A 17,162-nucleotide genomic window follows, 5' to 3' on the forward strand; every position below is an offset into this window, starting at 1 on the left:
CATCCTGGCTAACACGGTGAAACCCCGTCTCTACTAAAAATACAAAAAATTAGCCGGGCGTGGTGACGGGCGCCTGTAGTCCCAGCTACTCGGGAGGCTGAGGCAGGAGAATGGCGTGAACCCAGGAGGCGGAGCTTGCAGTGAGCTGAGATGGCGCCACTGCACTCCAGCCCGGGCGACAGTGCGAGACCCCATCTCAAAAAAAAAAAAAAAAAGAATTAGACCCCAATATTTGTTGGAGGGTTAGTGACAAAGCTGGCCAACCCATGGCTACAAAGGCCATGGTCTGTTACTCCGTACCCTTCCATCAACTAGTAGAGAGCTCAGTAGTCTAAGGTGGCCAAACCATGGACCTAGGTTCACATGTGGCCCTTTCCTATGGCCTAAGGAACTCAAGAATGCAGAAAAAATAGCGATGACAAAGTAACCTTACTATTCACTACCAACAAAAACCAGGATAAGCACAGACGGCCAGGGAACAGCTATGTGGTGTGTCAAGGTGTGCCAAAGCTCCCGTCCTATGGGCACTGTACGCCTAGGCAAGCCCCTCAGGTCTTCCCCTTATTTATAAGATGGATAGTCAGGCCACAGGCACGGTGGCTCACACCTGTAATCCCAGCACTTTAGGAGGCCAAGGCGGGCGGATCACGAGGTCAGATCAAGACCATTCTGGCTAACACGGTGAAACCCCGTCTCTACTAAAAATACAAAAAATTAGCCAAGCGTGGTGGCGGGTGCCTGTAGTCCCAGCTACTTGGGAGGCTGAGGCAGGAGAATGGTGTGAACCCGGGAGGCGGAGCTTGCAGTGAGCCAAGACTGTGCCACTGCACTCCAGCCTGGGCGACAGAGTGAGACTCCGTCTAAAAATAAAAGATGGACAGTCAAACAAAACCACCAGGCAAAAAAGACTCCAGTCACCAGGAGGCAAACAATACAAAACCAAAACTGCTGGAGAAAACGTGAATTAGTATATCCTCAATGAGGGCAAAGCAGCCCCTTCCCTCAATACCACAAGGCATGGACCCTCACAACCAAAAATTTCTTAGGATCTTCCTACAGATACACCTGAAACGCCGACAATATGATGTACATACGATGAGGCTCACAGCAGCCTCTATTGTGTCAGCATAAGACTAGAAACAAACTGACACACGAGAGACTGAATAAACTGATGCATCCACACAAGATGTCATGAAGCAGCAGGAATACAAGACAACAGGAACACAGCTTCCTTCCGAGGTACCTGAATCTCATCATAGTGAAAGAGCCATCATGGTGAAACCCAAATTGAGGGACATTCGACAAAGTAATCGGTAAAATGTCAGTCTTCAAATGTGTCAAAGTTTTGAAAGTCAAGGCCAGGTGTGGTGGCTCATGTCTGTAATCCCAGCACTTTGGGAGGCTGAGGCGGGTGGATCACTTCTGAGTCCAGGAGTTCAAGACCAACCTGGGCAACATGGCGAAACCTCATCTCTACTAAAAATACAAAAAATTAGCCCAGGATGGTGGCACATGCCTATGGTCCCAGCTACTAAGGAGGCTGAGGTGGGAGGATCGCTTGAGTTCAGGAGCTTAAGGCTGCAGTGAGCCATGATCGTGTCACTGCATTCCTGCATGAGTGACAGAGGAAGACCCTGTCTCAAATAAAAAAAAAAAAGAAAGTCAAACAAAGGCTTTGAGGAACTGCTCCAAACTAAAGAAGACTGAATAGGGCCAGGCACAGTGGCTCACGCCTATAATGCTAGCACTTTGGGAGGCTGAGGCAGGCGGATCACTTGAGGCCACGAGTTCGAGACCAGCCTGGCCAACATGGTAAAACCCCATCACTACTAAAAATACAAAAAAATTACCTGGGCATGGTGGCAGGCGCCTGTAATCCCAGATATTCGGGCGGCTGAGGTAGAATCACCTGAACGCGGGAGGTGGAGGCTGCAGTGAGCCAAGATCACACCACTGCACTCCAGCCTGGGCAACAGAGTGAGACTCCGTCTCAAAAAACAAACAAAAATGAAACATATAAAGCATCCGGCATACTGGTGGCACTCAGTGCCATTCTTATTACTAATATGGTCTGGGGAATGTAAACTGATCAGGACATGAAGGTCTGGATTTTTCAGAGACACAGATGGTGTAATGGCCCACTCCCTGTCAGGCGATGAGAAAGGAGACAGTCCCGCATAGAAGCATGGATGTTCCCACTCAAGCAGGCCAGGATTCCCCAGGCGTCAGCCCCCTGCCCTGAGGGAAGCAAGGGCGATGCTCTCTGAAACAGAGATAGGCTAGAAACAGGCCACAGTGCAAGATAAAATGCAGTGCAAAAACCTGTCTTGATGGATATGAACCAGGAGCAGTTTATGCACCACACGTAACAACTAGAAGCTTTTCAGCAGAGCTGAGCTGACGGACACTGGCCTAGGGTCAGTGCAAACCATGGGAAAACCCTTTGTCCTTGAGGAGTTTAAAGCTTGGGGAGTGGTGGCTCACGCCTGTAATCCCAAAACTTTGGGAGGCTGAGGTGGACGGATCACTTGAGGTCAGGAGTTCAAGACCAGCCTGGCCAACACAGTGAAACCCTGTCTCTAATAAAAATACAAAAATTAACTGGGCATGGTGGTGGGCACCTGTAATCCCTCCTACTAGGGAGGCTGAGGCAGGAGAATCACTTGAACCCAGGAGGTAGAGGCTGCAGTGAGCCGAGACTGTGCCACTGCACTCCAGCCGGGGCGACAGAGTGAGACTCTGTCTCAAAAAAAAGCCTGGGGAGAAGTAAACAGGTAACAGTACAGTGTGACAAATGGTAGGAATTCCAGAAGACAGTAATTGTATTTGGGGAAGCATTTAGTTTAACATGCAAATGACTGTGTAACTTTTTTTTTCTTTGGTGAGACAGAGTCTCACTCTGTCGCCCAGGCTACAGTGCAGCGGCGCGATCTCAGCTCACCTCCGTCTCCTGGGTTCAAGCACTTCTCCTGCCTTAGCCTCTCAAACAGCTGGACTACAGGCGCACGCCACCATGCTCGGCTAATTTTTGTTTTTTTTTGTTTTGTTTTGTTTTTGAGATGGAGTCTCGCTCTGTTGCCCAGGCTGGAGTGCAGTGGTGCGATCTCGGCTCACTGCAAGCTCTGCCTCCTGGGTTCACGCCATTCTCCTGCCTCAGCTTCTGAAGTAGCTGGGACTACAGGCACCCGCCACCAAGCCCGGCTAATTTTTTTGTATTTTTTAGTGGAGACAGGGTTTCACCATGTTAGCCAGCATGGTCTCGATCTCCTGACCTCGTGACCCGCCCACCTCGGCCTCCCAAAGTGCTGGGATTACAGGCGTGAGCCACCGTGCCAGGCCAGCAATTTCTGTATTTTTAACAGAGACAAGGTTTCAACATATTGGTCAGGCTGGTCTCGAACTCCTGACCTCATGATCCACCCACCTTGGCCTCCCAAAGTGCTGGCATTACAGGCGTGAGCCACACGCCCGGCCTGAATATATAACTTTTAAAAACACTAAGTTGTTGTTCAGATGAAAAGATAATCAATTATATTGTTAAGGTTTTTACAGAAAAGAGATAAAGTCGTCAGTCCTCTTACCTGGGTATTGTCTGTATAATGAAAATATCTTGGCCACGGACAGATTCTTTTATTTCAACTCTTGTTTCTGAAAAATAAAAATGTTCTAAAGTTTTAAGAAAAGCTCCTATGTTAAAAAGGAGAGAAAAGAAAAACAAAAGCACTTCATGCCGGGCGCGGTGGCACATGCCTGTAATCCTAGCACTTTAGGAGGGCCGAGGAAAGCAGATCACCTGAGCACCAGAGTTCAAGAACAGCCTAGGCAACATGACAAAATCCTGTCTCTACAAAAAAATACAAGAATTAGCCGGGCGTGGTGGCTCACGCCTGTAATCCCAGCACTTTGGGAGGCCGAGGTGGGCAGATCACGAGGTCAGGAGATCGAGACTATCCTGGCTAACGTGGTGAAACCCCGTCTCTACTAAAAACACAAAAAATTAGCTGGGCGTGGTGGCGGGCGCCTGTAGTCCCAGCTACTCGGGAGACTGAGGCAGGAGAATGGCGTGAACCCGGGAGGCAGAGCTTGCAGTGAGCCAAGATCGCGCCACTGCACTCCAGCTTGGGCGACAGAGCCAGATTCCGTCTCAAAAAAAAAAAAAAAAATAAGAGTTCTTCAAGACCAGCCCGGCCAATATGGTGAAACCCTGTCTCTACTAAAAATACAAAAATTAGCCAGGCATGGTGGCGCACGACTACAGTCCCAGCTACTCAGGAGGCTGAGGCAGAAGAATCACTTGAACCTGGGAGGCAGAGCTTGCAGTGAGCCGGGATCACACCACTGCACTCCAGTCTGGGCGACACAGCGAGATTCTATCTCAAAAAAATAATTAGCTGGGCACGGTGACACGTGCTTGTAGTCCCAGTGGGAGGATCACCTGAGCCAGAGAAAGTCGTGGCTGCAGTGTGAGCTGAAACTGTGCCACTGCATTTCAGCCTGGGCAACAGAGACCTTGTCTGGAAAAAAAAAAAAAAAAAAAAAAGAAAAGAAAAGCACTTTTCTTTTTTTCTAGCAACAGCTAGAAACATTTGGAGGGAGTAAAGATTAATCTAAACCAACATTTCATCTGGGGCAAAAGAATAAGTCTTGGAGCAGTATGAAGAAGAAGAAGCGAGAACGACCCCCCGACTGACCGCAGTCCGTGCACTGCCACTGCATCCCGCTCCCAGTGCCTACATCCGGCCGCCTTCGCTGCCACCATGCCCGAGAGAAAGGCTGAAGGGGATGCTAAGGGAGATGAGGCCAAGGTGAGGACGAACCACGGAGAAGATCCGTGAGGCTGTCTGCTAAACCTGCTCCTCCCTCCAAAGCCGGAGCCCAGGCCTCAAAATGCCACTGCAAAGAAGGGAGAGAAGGTACCCAAGGGAAAAAGGAAAAAGCTGACGCTGGCGAGGAGGGGAATGACTCTACGGAAAGTGGAGATGCCTGAACACACCAGACACCTGCTGGAGATGCCGAGGGAAGCATGTGCATTTTGGATAACTGTGTACTTCTGGTGACTGTACAGTTTGAAATACTATTTTTTATCAAGTTTTATAAAAACGCAGACTTTTTTTTTTTCTAAGCTATGCTGTTAGCACACAGAACACTTCATTGTTGTTCTGGGGGAAGGAGCATATGTCACGAATAGAATGTCTCGGAAGCTGGATTGATGTGGGGAAAGCACCTTTCCCTTCTAGTTTTGAGAGACTTCCTCTCGGCTCCCAGGAAGCGGGGTTCCCTGACTTTGACACACATGGCCACCTCAGCACACAAAAGCCTCGTGGTCTGAAAAGACAAATTCGTTTCTATGTCCTCTTCTCCCTTTCCACCTTTCAGCATGGACTTAAATCCCTTAAAGCCAGACATCTGTTGGCACCTGACCCCCCATAATTGATTACCAGTGTGGCAGGCAATCTGGACCTTCCAGTGATGCCACTGAGATGGCGCCCCTCAAAAGAGCAGTAGTTCCGTTTCTAGACTGTGGATCTTCAGATAAATTCTGCCATTTTCATTTCACTTCCTGAAACTCAGGGTCAGCTCGTGAAAAGTTGTTAAACAACATGCTAAATGTTCACTGGGTTTTACAGTGGCTTTCTGATTTTTGGTAGTGCATTGAAAAAGGGAGTTTGGCCAGGCGCGGTGGCTCACGCCTGTAATCCCAGCACTTTGCGAGGCCGAGGCGGGCGGATCACGAGGTCAGGAGATCGAGACCATCCTGGCTAACACGATGAAACCCCGTCTCTACTAAAAATACAAAATATTAGCCAGGCACGGTGGCGGGCGCCTGTAGTCCCAGCTATTCAGGAGGCTGAGGCAGGAGAATGGCGTGAACCCGGAAAGCAGAGCTTGCAGTGAGCTGAGATCACGCCACTGCACTCCAGCCTGGGCGACAGAGTGAGATTCCGTCTCAAAGAAAGAAAAAGGGAGTTTGAAAGTTATTGAGCCAGGCGCAGTGGCTCATGCCTATAATCCAAGCACTTTGGGAGGCTGAGGTGGGCGGATCACCTGAGGTCAGGAGTTCAAGACCAACCTGACCAACATGGCGAAACCCTGTCTCTACTAAAAATACAAAAATTAGCCAGGCGTGGGTGCACACGCCTGTAATCCTAGCTGTTTGAGAGGCTGAGGCATGAGAATTGCTTGAACCTGGGACGCGGAGGCTGCAGTAAGCTGAGATCGCGCCACTGCACTCCAGCCCGGGCAATATCCTTATTATTTTTTCAACAAATGCTGAAGCCTCCTCCATGTCAGGAACTGTACTGGGAACCCCAAAATGCAGGACTTGGACGAAGGGACAAAGACTGACCCAGGAGAGATGATACAACACCAAGGCCAGCAAACCCTCCAGGCCCAATATGCCAGAGACGCTAGCCATGACGAAGGAGAAAGAACAATGGGGCTGGGAACAAGGGCCTCACTGCAATCCAGAACGAGCAGTGCAGAAGGGGGTTTGGGAACACTGGAAGATGTGGGATCCGAGTGTGCCAAGCAGAGGGGCAGGCAGTTAGTCCACTTAGAAAGCAGACAGAGTGGGCCAGGCACGGTGGCTCACGCCTGTAATCCCAACACTTTGGGAGGCCGAGACGGGTGGATCACCTGAGGTCAGGAGTTCAAGACCAGCCTGACCAACATGGCAAAACCCTGTCTCTGCTAAAAAATACAAAATTAGCTGGGTTTGCTGGCGTATGCCTGTAATCTCAGCTACCTGGGAGGCTGAGGCAGGAGAATTGCTTGAACCTGGGAGGTGGAGGTTGCAGTGGGCCAAGATCATGCCACTGCACTCCAGCCTGGGGGACAGAGCAAGACTCTGTCAAAAAAAAAAAAAAAGAAAGCAGACAGAGTGAGGGGAGAGGGGAAAGACAGACACAGGAGGTCAGGGAGCCAAGGGGCCAGGACTTGCAGGACTCTGGATTTCATTTCTTACTCGCTAAAGAGTCTGGAATTTATTCTAGCAGTGACAGGAAAGCCACTAGAAGATTTGAGGTTGGGAAGGGTTTCATCTACTTGTTTTAAAAAGACTGCTGGCTACTGTGTGAAGAAAACCGTGACAGGGCAGGACTGGCCACGGGGAGGCCACGGCAGCTGTTTTGGAAGGTGTCTAGCAAGCAGCAAACGGCAGGCTGGACTGAAGTGGGAGCAGCAGAGGTTGTGAGAAGGGGTCAGATTTAAGATGTATTCCAAAGTCAGAGCACACAAGATGTGGTAATGGATGGATCAAAGATGAGGCAGGTAAAGGGGTAGAATCTGGATTCCTAAAGGGCCCCATGTGATTGCTAAAAAGACTGGACCCCAGCCTAGAGGGCAGGAGTAAGAAAGCAGTAGTAAGAAAAAATATTTGCATTTTAGAAATAATGTGGTGGAAGCCGAGCGCGGTGGCTCACGCCTGTAATCCCAGCACTTTGGGAAGCTGAGGTGGGAAGACTGCTTGAGCTCAGAAGTTCAAGACCAGCCTGGCCAATATAGTGAGACCCCGTCTTAATAAAAATAAATAAATAAATAAATAAAGGCTGGGCACAGTGGTCATGCCTGTAATCGCAGCACTTTGAGATGCCGAGGTAGGCAGATCATCTGAGGTGAGGAGTTCAAGACCAGCCTGGCCAACGTGGTGAAACCCCATCTCTACTAAAAATACAAAAATTAGCCAGGTGTGGTGGCGGGAGTCTGTAATCCCAGCTACTCAGGAGGCTGAGGCAGGAGAATTGCTTGAACCTGAGAGGCAGACGTTGCAGTGAGCCAAGATCGTGCCACTGCACTCCAGCCTGGGCGACAGAGTGAGGCTCTGTCTCAAAAAAACTAAATAAATAAAAAATAATTTAAAAAAAAAGAAATAATTTTAACTTACCTCCATTGGTCTCTTGATACACAACAGACTTCCCCAATTCAGCACCAAGGCGCCTACAGACCAAAAAGAACAAAAAAGGAAAATTAAGATTTCTCTTTTTAAAAAAATTCCAGTTCATATGCATATGTCTAATAAAAAGACTCAAATAATTAAGCTGGCATTCTTTCCAAAAAATAATTTAGAAAATCTAATTCATTAAACTAAAATTCTGCTGTCACTCCATAAGCAGCTCACCACGTTGTAACATACTGCTTTAGACAGAGCTCACAACCCATGGTTAATGTCTGGTACGTTGTTCTTTGAATAGTAATTTTCTTGGAAAATCACTTCCAAATACTTGGTTACTAGCAATGATTTCAATAACACACGCCAGAGATAAATGCCTCAATTATCAAAAGCATAGAGAAGGAAAGAGGCTTCAGCACCATTGACCAAATGTGGTGTGGATCTTGTTTGGATCCTAATTAGAATAAGCCAAGTGTAAAAAGCCATTTTTGGCCAGGCACGGTGGCTCATGCCTGTAATCCCAGCACTTTGGGAGGCCGAGGCAGGCAGATCACCTGAGGTCGGAAGTTTGAGACCAGCCTGATCAACATGGAGAAACCCCATCTAAAATACAAAATCAGCCAGACATGGTGATGCATGCCTGTAAGCTCAGCTACTAGGGAGGCTGAGGCAGGAGAATTGCTTGAACCTGGGAGGCAGAGGTTGTGGTGAGCCGAGATCGCGCCATTGCACTCCAGCCTGGGTAACAAGAGCGAAACTCCGTCTCAAAAAAAAAAAAAAAGCCATTTTAAAAAATAATCAGAGAAATATGGACAAAGACTAGATACAACATAATATCAAGGAATTAATAGTAGTGTGAGGTTTTAAGTCCTGATTAGTAAGCATTACTCTTTTTACAAGTGAAATGATATGATGTAAGGGAATCTATTTAAAAATACTCCAGGCCGGGCGCGGTGGCTCACGTCTGTAATTCCAGCACTTTGGGAGGCTGAGGCGGGCGGATCACCTGAGGTCAGGAGTTTGAGACCAGCCTGACTAATATAATAAAACTCCGTCTCTACTAAAAATACAAAAATTAGCTGGGTGTGGTGGCAAGCGCCTATAATCCCAGCTACTCAGGAGGCTGAGACAGAAGAATTGCCAGAATCCAGGAGGCAGAGGTTGCAGTGAGCTGAGATCGCACCATCGCACTCTAGCCCGGGCAACAGGAACGAAACTCCATCTCAAAAAAAATAATAATAATAAAAATAAAATTAAAATCTCCAGCCAGGCCAGGTACAGTGGTTCATGCTTGTAATTCCAGCATTTTGGGAGGCCAAGGCGGGCGGAACACTTGAGGCCAGGAGTTCGAGACCCGCCTGGGCAACATGGAAAAACCCCGTCTCTATTAAAAACACAAAAATTAGCTGGGCGTGGTGGTGGGCGCCTGTAATCCCAGCTACTTGGGAGCTGAGGCACAAGAATCACTTGAACCTGGGAGGCGGGGGCTGCAGTGAGCCAAGATTGTGCCACTGCACTCCAGCCTGGGTGACTAACTCAAAAACAAAACACAGAACTCCAGCCAGGTGTACACATACAATGGAATATTATTTGCCCTTAAAAAAAGAATAAATTCTAGGCCGGGTGTGGTGGCTCACGCCTGTAATCCCAGCACTTTGGGAGGCCGAGGTGGACAGATCACGAGGTCGGGAGTTCAAGACCATCCTGGCTAACACGGTGAAACCCCATCTCTACTAAAAATACAAAAAAAATTAGCCGGGCGTAGGTGGTGCATGCCTGTAGTCCCAGCTACTCGGGAGGCTGAGGAAGGAGAATGGCGTAAAACCTGGGAGGCGGAGGTTGCAGTGAGCCGAGATTGCGCCACTGCACTCCAGCCTGGGAGACAGAGCGAGACTCCGTCTCAAAAAAAAAAAAAAAAAAAAGAATAAATTATGTGGCCAGGCGCAGTGGCTCACGCCTGTAATCCCAGCACTTTGGGAGGCCGAGGCGGGCAGATCATGAGGTCAGGAGATCGAGACCATCCTGGCTAACACGGTGAAACCCCATCTCTACTAAAAATACAAAAAATTAGCCAGGTGTGGTGTCGGGCATCTGTGATCCCAGCTACTCGGGAGGCCGAGGCAGGAGAATCCCTTGAACTTGGGAGGTGGAGGTTGCAGTAAGCCGAGATGGCACCACTGCACTCCAGCCTGGGCGACACAGCAAGACTGTCTCAAAATAAATAAAACAGATAAGATAAAATAAAATCTTACTAAGCGACAAGTAAAACAGGTAAGGGAAGTATTTACGAATATGTATCATTTATAGTAATTCAAAATATTTCTGGAATTTGCCAGGAAAGAATCTAAAACAACAAAAAAAAGCCCTCACTGACTTTTAAAATGTGCCCTGCTCCCCTCTGCTCTCCCTCAAGGTCAGGTAGGGTAAATCTGAACCACTAGATACACACAGAAGCTTCGTTTAAAGTCAGTGTTTTCGTTGGCCTCAAAAAGAAAGACAAATAATCAGGGGTTAGAAATAGAAACTAGGTAGTAGACTGCAAAAGGATTGATTTTTTTTTTAACATTCTTCCAATCTCCAAAACTCCAACTATTAAAAACAAAACAGGCAGAGCTGAAAAAAAAATGACTAAAGTTTTCCCTTTCTTCTACATTTCCCCCCAGAAGTTTAAGATAGATCCCTGCAATCATTTGTCAACCCTAAAAAAGTAACGAAGTAACTCTATGAAAACTGTTTAAAATGTGAAAATGGCTTTAAATATTAAAAGACAAGCTATTCATTTTATGTCTTAGATTTCTAACAAGTGTATGTGGAAAGAGCATATAAGGCTCCTCCTTTATATCAGAGCTCTGGGATTCTCCAAAAGAGCCAACTAGAAAAGAGGCCATTTCACTGGGCGCGGTGGCTCACGCCCGTAATCCCAGCACTTTGGGAGGCCAAGGCGGGCGGATCACCTGAGGTCAGAGGGAGTTCGAAACCATCCTGGCTAACTCGGTGAAACCCAGTCTCTACTAAAAATACAAAAAATTAGCCGGGCTGGTGGCGGGCGCCTGTAGTCCCAGCTACCTGGGAGGCTGAGGCAGGACAATGGCGTGAACCCGGGAGGCGGAGCTTGCAGTGAGCTGAGATCGCGCCACTGCACTCCAGCCTGGGTGACAGAGCGAGACTCCGTCTCAAAAAAAAGAAAAAGAAAAAGAAAAGAGGCCATTTAGTTAACAACTATTCAGAGGGCCACTATGAGCCCCTACTCTGCTAGAACCAGATACTACTTCTACATCATCTCGGTCATACAATATTCTCGGCCAAGAGACAGAATCATGCCCATTTCACAGATGAGATTCAGGGAAATCAAGTCTCTTGCCCATTGACACAGAGCTAGTAAGTGGCAAGGCTGGGAGGGCATCTCAGAGCTGTCAGACCGCAAAGGCGACTTGAGACCAGGGGCTTGGTTGGGTTAAAGACACAAATGACTGATCTTATCCCAAGCTGATTTACAAAGCAGGGTCAGGCCTGTCATGTCTACCACCAGCTCCGGTCCATCTGCCTCCCTGGAATTGCCTTCTTCGCTCTGCCAGTCCCCACACCTTTGCTCTGCGACCGCACCTGCCGCGTCGGGTCCCCCAAGTCACAACCACGCCCGCGGGTCTCACTGCAGGGAGACTTGAAAGTGGCGGCGGTCAGATTCCCAGGTCAACTCCAGCCGTGGGAAAGGGAGCCAAGCCCTGAGCCCCTCTCCCCAAGGCACGCACTCCGGGGGTTCCAGAAAGCTCGGCCCGCCCCGGGGTGTGGTAGTGCGGAGACGAAAGGCAGGCAGGCCGCGGACCCAGTCACGGGGCGGGGGGGCTGAGGTCACCGAGAGTCCGCCCCAAGCCTCCCAGCTGCAAAACCGGGGAGCGGGGGGTGGTATCCGTCACCTCCAAGCTTTGTCCGGCTGGGAAGGCCCGCGCCTCCCGCCCCAGGTGCAGGAGGTGGGGCGGGTGGAGGGGAGCGGGTCCCTCGGGGCGCGAAGGAGAGCTAGGCGCCGCCGCCCCCGGCCCGGCCCTCCCGCCGCCCCCTTACTCTGTGATGCGCTTGGCCAGCTCCGTGCAGGCGGCCGTGGAGTTGGCCGAGAAGACTCGGTAGCCGGTGCGAGCGGCGTTCATGGCCGGCGGGGGAACGGGGCGGGCGCGCGGGATGCGGAAAGCCGAGGACGCGGAGAGCTGGGGCAAAAGCAGCAGCTTCTTGGGCATCGTCCGGCCCGCGGCGCGGTTACGGCCGGCCCCGCGCGGGGCTGCACTCGGAGCGCTTCCGACTGCGGGACCCCGGTTCGGGTGGGGAAGGCGCTGAGAAACTCGGCGCAAGCGGGGAGAGCTCCGAGGTCCGTGCCCTTGCGTACCCCACACAACTGACTGCAGCGGCCGAGAGCCTTCGCAGCGCCCCGCGCCGCCGCCTCAGAGCCAGAGGCAAGGCCACCGCCCCCTCCGGGCATCCGAAGAGCGTCGGCTAGAACGCCCTCAGGCCGCCATCTCGGATGAGGGCAGAAAGCCTGGCGACTCTCTAAAAGCCTGTTCTTCCGAGGGGCGTGTCACAGGTTCACCCCGCCCCTGCTTTGACCGCTTCCACTGGAGCTCTTTCGGTCTCACCTTCTTGGGAGGAGCAGCCTACCTCGGTAGCGGCCCCAGGTGTTTCCAACTTTTTGGCCAGGACCCAACATGTCCGCCTCCGAGGAGGTATACGATCTAGCTCTGCATGTCTATGGTAGCACAGCGCCCGCCCCACGAGGCGCGTGCGCCGGCCAGAGATAAATTTGAAAAGTAGAGGGCGGGGTTCTTTCCAGCTGGTTGACAGCAGTACTGAAGCGGCCAAAAGGTAGTCTTCTCCTGAGCCTGATCTTTCAGGCGTTTCCGAACAGATCCCCAACCCTGTGTCTGCGTGTAAGGCAAGGTTCCCTGAACGTGCCAAAGGCCCTCTTGCCGGTATTCGCTTTCAATCATAAAAGCCCTCCTTCCCCTCTTTCCATATGCGCCACCCCTCCGAGACCCACTCGCGATGCGTCTGCTCCACAATCTTTCTGGTGACCTCAACCACAGTAAGCCTCCCGGCCCGCGGGACTGTGCCACATGTAGATGCTTGCATTTTTTAAATTTTTGTTGTTGTTGTTATTGTTTTGATGCTTGCATATTTATTTACCTTTGCAAACATCTATTTTCCTAACTAGGTTGTAACCCATTTTACGGCCACATCGTGAGTTCTTTTTTTTTTTTTTAATTTTATTATTATTTATTTATTTTTTGAAATAGGGTCTCGCTCTGTCGCCCAGGCTGGAGTGCAGTGGCGCGATCACGGCTCACTGAAGCGGCGCGATCACGGCTCACTGCAGCCTCTACCTCCCGGGCTCAAGCCATCCTCCCGCCTCAGTTATTCAAAATGCCGACATTACAGGTCTTAGCCATCACGCCCCACCAAGATCGTGTATTCCTGAGTGCTCCGTGTTTCCCAGTGTCTAGGGCAGTGTGTGGGCTCCAGAGGCCTGCAATCAGTACTTGTTGAAGTAGAAAGTAAAGCCCAGGGAAGCATTTGAGGTCTCTAGTTATCAGCTGCACCAGAAATTGAGGGGAGGAGAGGTGCCTCTCACATTGACAGTACCGTCTTTTGAGAATGTCCTTTAGAGACTCTGCTTGTGGTGACATTGGGCTTGAGGGAGCAGTAGATTGTGATTCAGCATGTCATGAAGGACCACAAGCCTGAAGCTACAGGATTTGGAAGTTGAGCTGCCCTGAGCCTGCAGCAGCCTGGTCCCTATTCCAATAGCTCTCTAGAAAAAAAAAAAAAAGGACAGTGGGTACACAGCCTAGGCCAAATTAACCACTGCACACATGTCCAGCTCATGGACCCTGACAAAAACCTTGTTACCTTCTTAAAAAAAAAGGGGGAACGGGATGGGTGCAGTAGCTCATGCCTGTAATCCCAGCACTTTGGGAGGCCGAGGCGGATGATAATTTGAGGTCAGGAGTTCAAGACCAGCCTGGGCAACATGGCGAAACCCAATCTCTACTAAAAATACAAAAATTAGGCAGGTGTTGGCTGAGTGTGGTGGCTTACTCCTCTAATCCCAGCACTTTGGGAGGCTGAGGTGGGTGGATCACCTGAGGTCAGGAGTTTGAGACAAGCCGGGCCAAGGTGGCGAAACACTGTCTCTACTAAAAATATAAAAATTAGGCTGGGCACGGTGGCTCATGCCTGTAATCCCAGCACTTTGGGAGGCTGTGGTGGGTGGATCACGAGGTCAGGAATTCGAGACCAGCCTGGCCAACATGGTGAAACCCCGTCTCCACTAATAATACAAAAAAATAGCCAGATGTGGCCGGGCGCAGTGGCTCACGCCTGTAATCCCAGCACTTTGGGAGGCTGAGGCGGGCGGATCACGAGGTCAGGAGATCGAGACCATCCTGGCTAACACGGTGAAACCCCATCTCTACTAAAAATACAAAAAATTAGCCAGGCACGGTGGCGGGCGCCTGTAGTCCCAGCTCCTCGGGAGGCTAAGGCAGGAGAATGGTGTGAACTTGGGAGGCCGAGATTGTGCCACTGCACTCCAGCCTGGGCAACAGGGCGAGGGCGCAACTCTGTCTCAAAAAAGTAAATAAATAAATAAATAAATTAGCCAGATGTGGTGGCGCACACCTGTAATCCCACCTACTCAAGAGGCTGAGGCAGGAGAATTGCTTGAGCTCGGGAGGCGGAGGTTGCAGTGAGCTGAGATCATGCCACTGCACTCCATCCTGGGCAACAGAGCAAGACTCCATCTCACACACACACACACACACACACACACACACACACACACACACACAAGATTAGCCAGGTGTGGTGGCGGGCAACTGTAATCCCAGTTACTTGGGAGTCTAAGGCAGGAGAATCGCTTGAACCCGGGGGGCGGAGGTTGTAGTGAGCCGAGATTGTGCCACTGCACTCCAGCCTGGGCAACAGAGTGAGACCTCGTCTCAAAAAAAAAAAAAAAAAAAAACGAAACAGATTGGGCACGGTGGCTCAGGCCTGCAATCCCAGCACTTTGGGTGGCCGAGGTGGGCAGATCACGAGGTCAGGAGATTGAGACCATCCTGGTCAACATGCTTAAACCCCATCTCTACTAAAAATACAAAAATTAGCTGGGGGTGGTGGCGCACCTGTAATCCCAGCTACTCGGGAGGCTGGGGCAGGAGAATCACTTGAACCCGGGAGGCGGAGGTTGCAGTGAGCCAAGATCGAGCCACTGCACTCCAGCCTGGCAACAGAGTGAGACTCCATCTCAAAAAAAAAAAAAAAAAAAAAAATTAGCCAGGTGTGGTGGCACATGCCTGTAGTCCTTTCTACTCCGGAGGCTGAGGCAGGAGAATCACTTGAACCCAGGAAGCAGAGGTTGCAGTGAGCCGAGATCGTGCCACCGCACTCTAGCCTGGGCAACAGAGTGAGACTCTGTCTCAATAACAACAATAAAAAGTTCATCAGCCTATAGCCCCAGCTACTTGGGAGGATGAGGCAGGAGGATCCCTTGAGCCCAGAAGTCCAAGGCTGCAGTGAGCTATAATTGAGCCACTGCACTCCAGCATGGGCAACAGAGAAAGACTCTGACTCAAAAAAATTAAAAATAAATGCTTGCTGAAAAGGGGAGTGCGAAACACTTCTGAGGCAGGAGAATAGGGTCTGGAGGCAGGGTACGTAAGGCCAATTCACGCTGACTTCTTAGAACAAAATAAAATGGAAATACTTCAGCTATGACAAGAAATATCCTCTCCATTTACATAGGGCATACAGGAAATAATCCTATTTACATAGGGCATACACTGAGTGAATGACTTTGTAACTTGACTTCATTCCCTTCATTTACATAGGGCGTGCAGCAGGTAACCAATGGAAACCTCTAAAGGGTATTGAAACCCCAGAAAATTCTGTAACGGGGCTCTTGAGCCCCTATGCTCGGCGTACTCCCACCCTGTGGGGTGTACTTTCATTTCTTTCATTTTCAATAAATCTCTGCTTTTGTTGCTTCATTCTTTCCTTGCTTTGTGCGTTTTGTCCAGTTCTTTGTTCAAGATGCCAAGAACGTGGACACCCTCCACCGGTAACACTTCCAGGGTCCCACTCCTCAGCACAAGCATGGGCTTTGCAATGATGTGGGGATGCCCAGGGTGGCCAATGGTCATTGTTATGGACTGAAAGTTTGTGTCCTCCCAAAATTAATATGTTGAAGTTCTAACCCCCAGTGTGATGGGACTAGGAGGTGGAATGTTTGGAGGTGAGCTGCAGTTAGATGAGCGTGGGGACCCCATGATAGGATTAGTGCCCCTAAAGGAGGAAGAGACATCAGGGCTTCTCCTCTCTCTGCCATGTAAGAACATAGGGAGAAGGTGGCCGTCTGCAGCCTAGAAGAGAGCCCTCACCAGAACCCGACCATGTGGCTCCCTGATCTGGGACTTCCAGCCTCTAGGACTGTGAGAAGTAAGTGTCTGTTGTTTAAGCCACCCAGTCTATTTTGTAGCAGCCCAGACAGACTAAAGCAGGCATGCTGAGCCTGGCTAGGGTGTCACGCATCCCGCCTGACACGCAGGCCTGCCATGGTCTGGCTTGCTTTCTCCCACGTCCTCCTCAGAAGAGGCTGATGCTCAAAGCCCTCTGCAATGCTTGTGACCCACATTTCCCCCGCAGTCCCCCCTCCCATGGGAGCATTGCAGGGGTCTGTGTACCTGAGGAGGGAAGTGAAGGGACAGAAACAGCTCATTGCTCAATGCCCAAAGATAGCACGTTGGGCCTCAGGACCACCTACTCAATTTAGCCACTAAAAAATTAGAAACAACCGAAATGCCCCCAAATAACAGAATAGCTATACAAATGATGATGCCTCCAAACAATGGAGTATTTGGCAACCATCAGAAAGTTTGCTTTTTAGGAGCTAGGTGTGGTAGCCCACACCTGTGGTCCCAGCTACTCAGAAGGCTAAGGCAGGAGGATCCCTTGAGCCCAGGAGTTCAAGGCTGCAGTGAGTTAGGATCACAAATGTGAACAGCCACTGCACTCCAGCCTGGACAGCATCATAAAACTCCATCACTTTAAAAAGAAAAACAAGGCTGGAGCTGGGCACGGTGGCTCACGCCTGTAATCCCAGCACTTTGGGAGGCCGGGGTGGGCGGATCACGAGGTCAGGAGTTCGAGACCAGCCTGGCCAACATAGTGAAACCCCATCTCTACTAAAAATACAAAAAAGTAGCTGGGCGTGGTGGCGGGCGCCTGTAATCCC

General features: G+C 50.2%; 1 protein-coding gene across 6 annotated transcripts in view; it reads right to left on the reverse strand.

Moving 5' to 3' along the window:
• Positions 1-12,652, reverse strand: part of PRPSAP1 (phosphoribosyl pyrophosphate synthetase associated protein 1) — a 43,730-nt gene extending 31,078 nt beyond the window's left edge. The window contains exons 1-4 of one of the 6 annotated variants that reach the window (XM_063718983.1): positions 11,948-12,401; positions 8,577-8,651; positions 7,883-7,935; positions 3,582-3,648 (exon numbers count right to left, since the gene is read on the reverse strand). In XM_063718983.1, coding sequence (XP_063575053.1) covers positions 3,582-3,648; positions 7,883-7,935; positions 8,577-8,651; positions 11,948-12,117 — 365 coding nt within the window. In that variant the 5' untranslated portion in view covers positions 12,118-12,401. Of the gene's footprint in view, positions 1-3,581; positions 3,649-7,882; positions 7,936-8,576; positions 8,652-11,491; positions 11,791-11,947 lie in introns of those variants that run through there. The other 5 variants (XM_063718984.1, XM_024234740.3, XM_063718987.1 and 2 more) reach the window with 5 other exon arrangements.
• Between the last annotated feature and the right edge of the window lie 4,510 nt (positions 12,653-17,162).

Source organism: Pongo abelii, chromosome 19 (genome assembly GCF_028885655.2).
Source record: "Pongo abelii isolate AG06213 chromosome 19, NHGRI_mPonAbe1-v2.0_pri, whole genome shotgun sequence".
NCBI lineage: Eukaryota > Metazoa > Chordata > Mammalia > Primates > Hominidae > Pongo > Pongo abelii.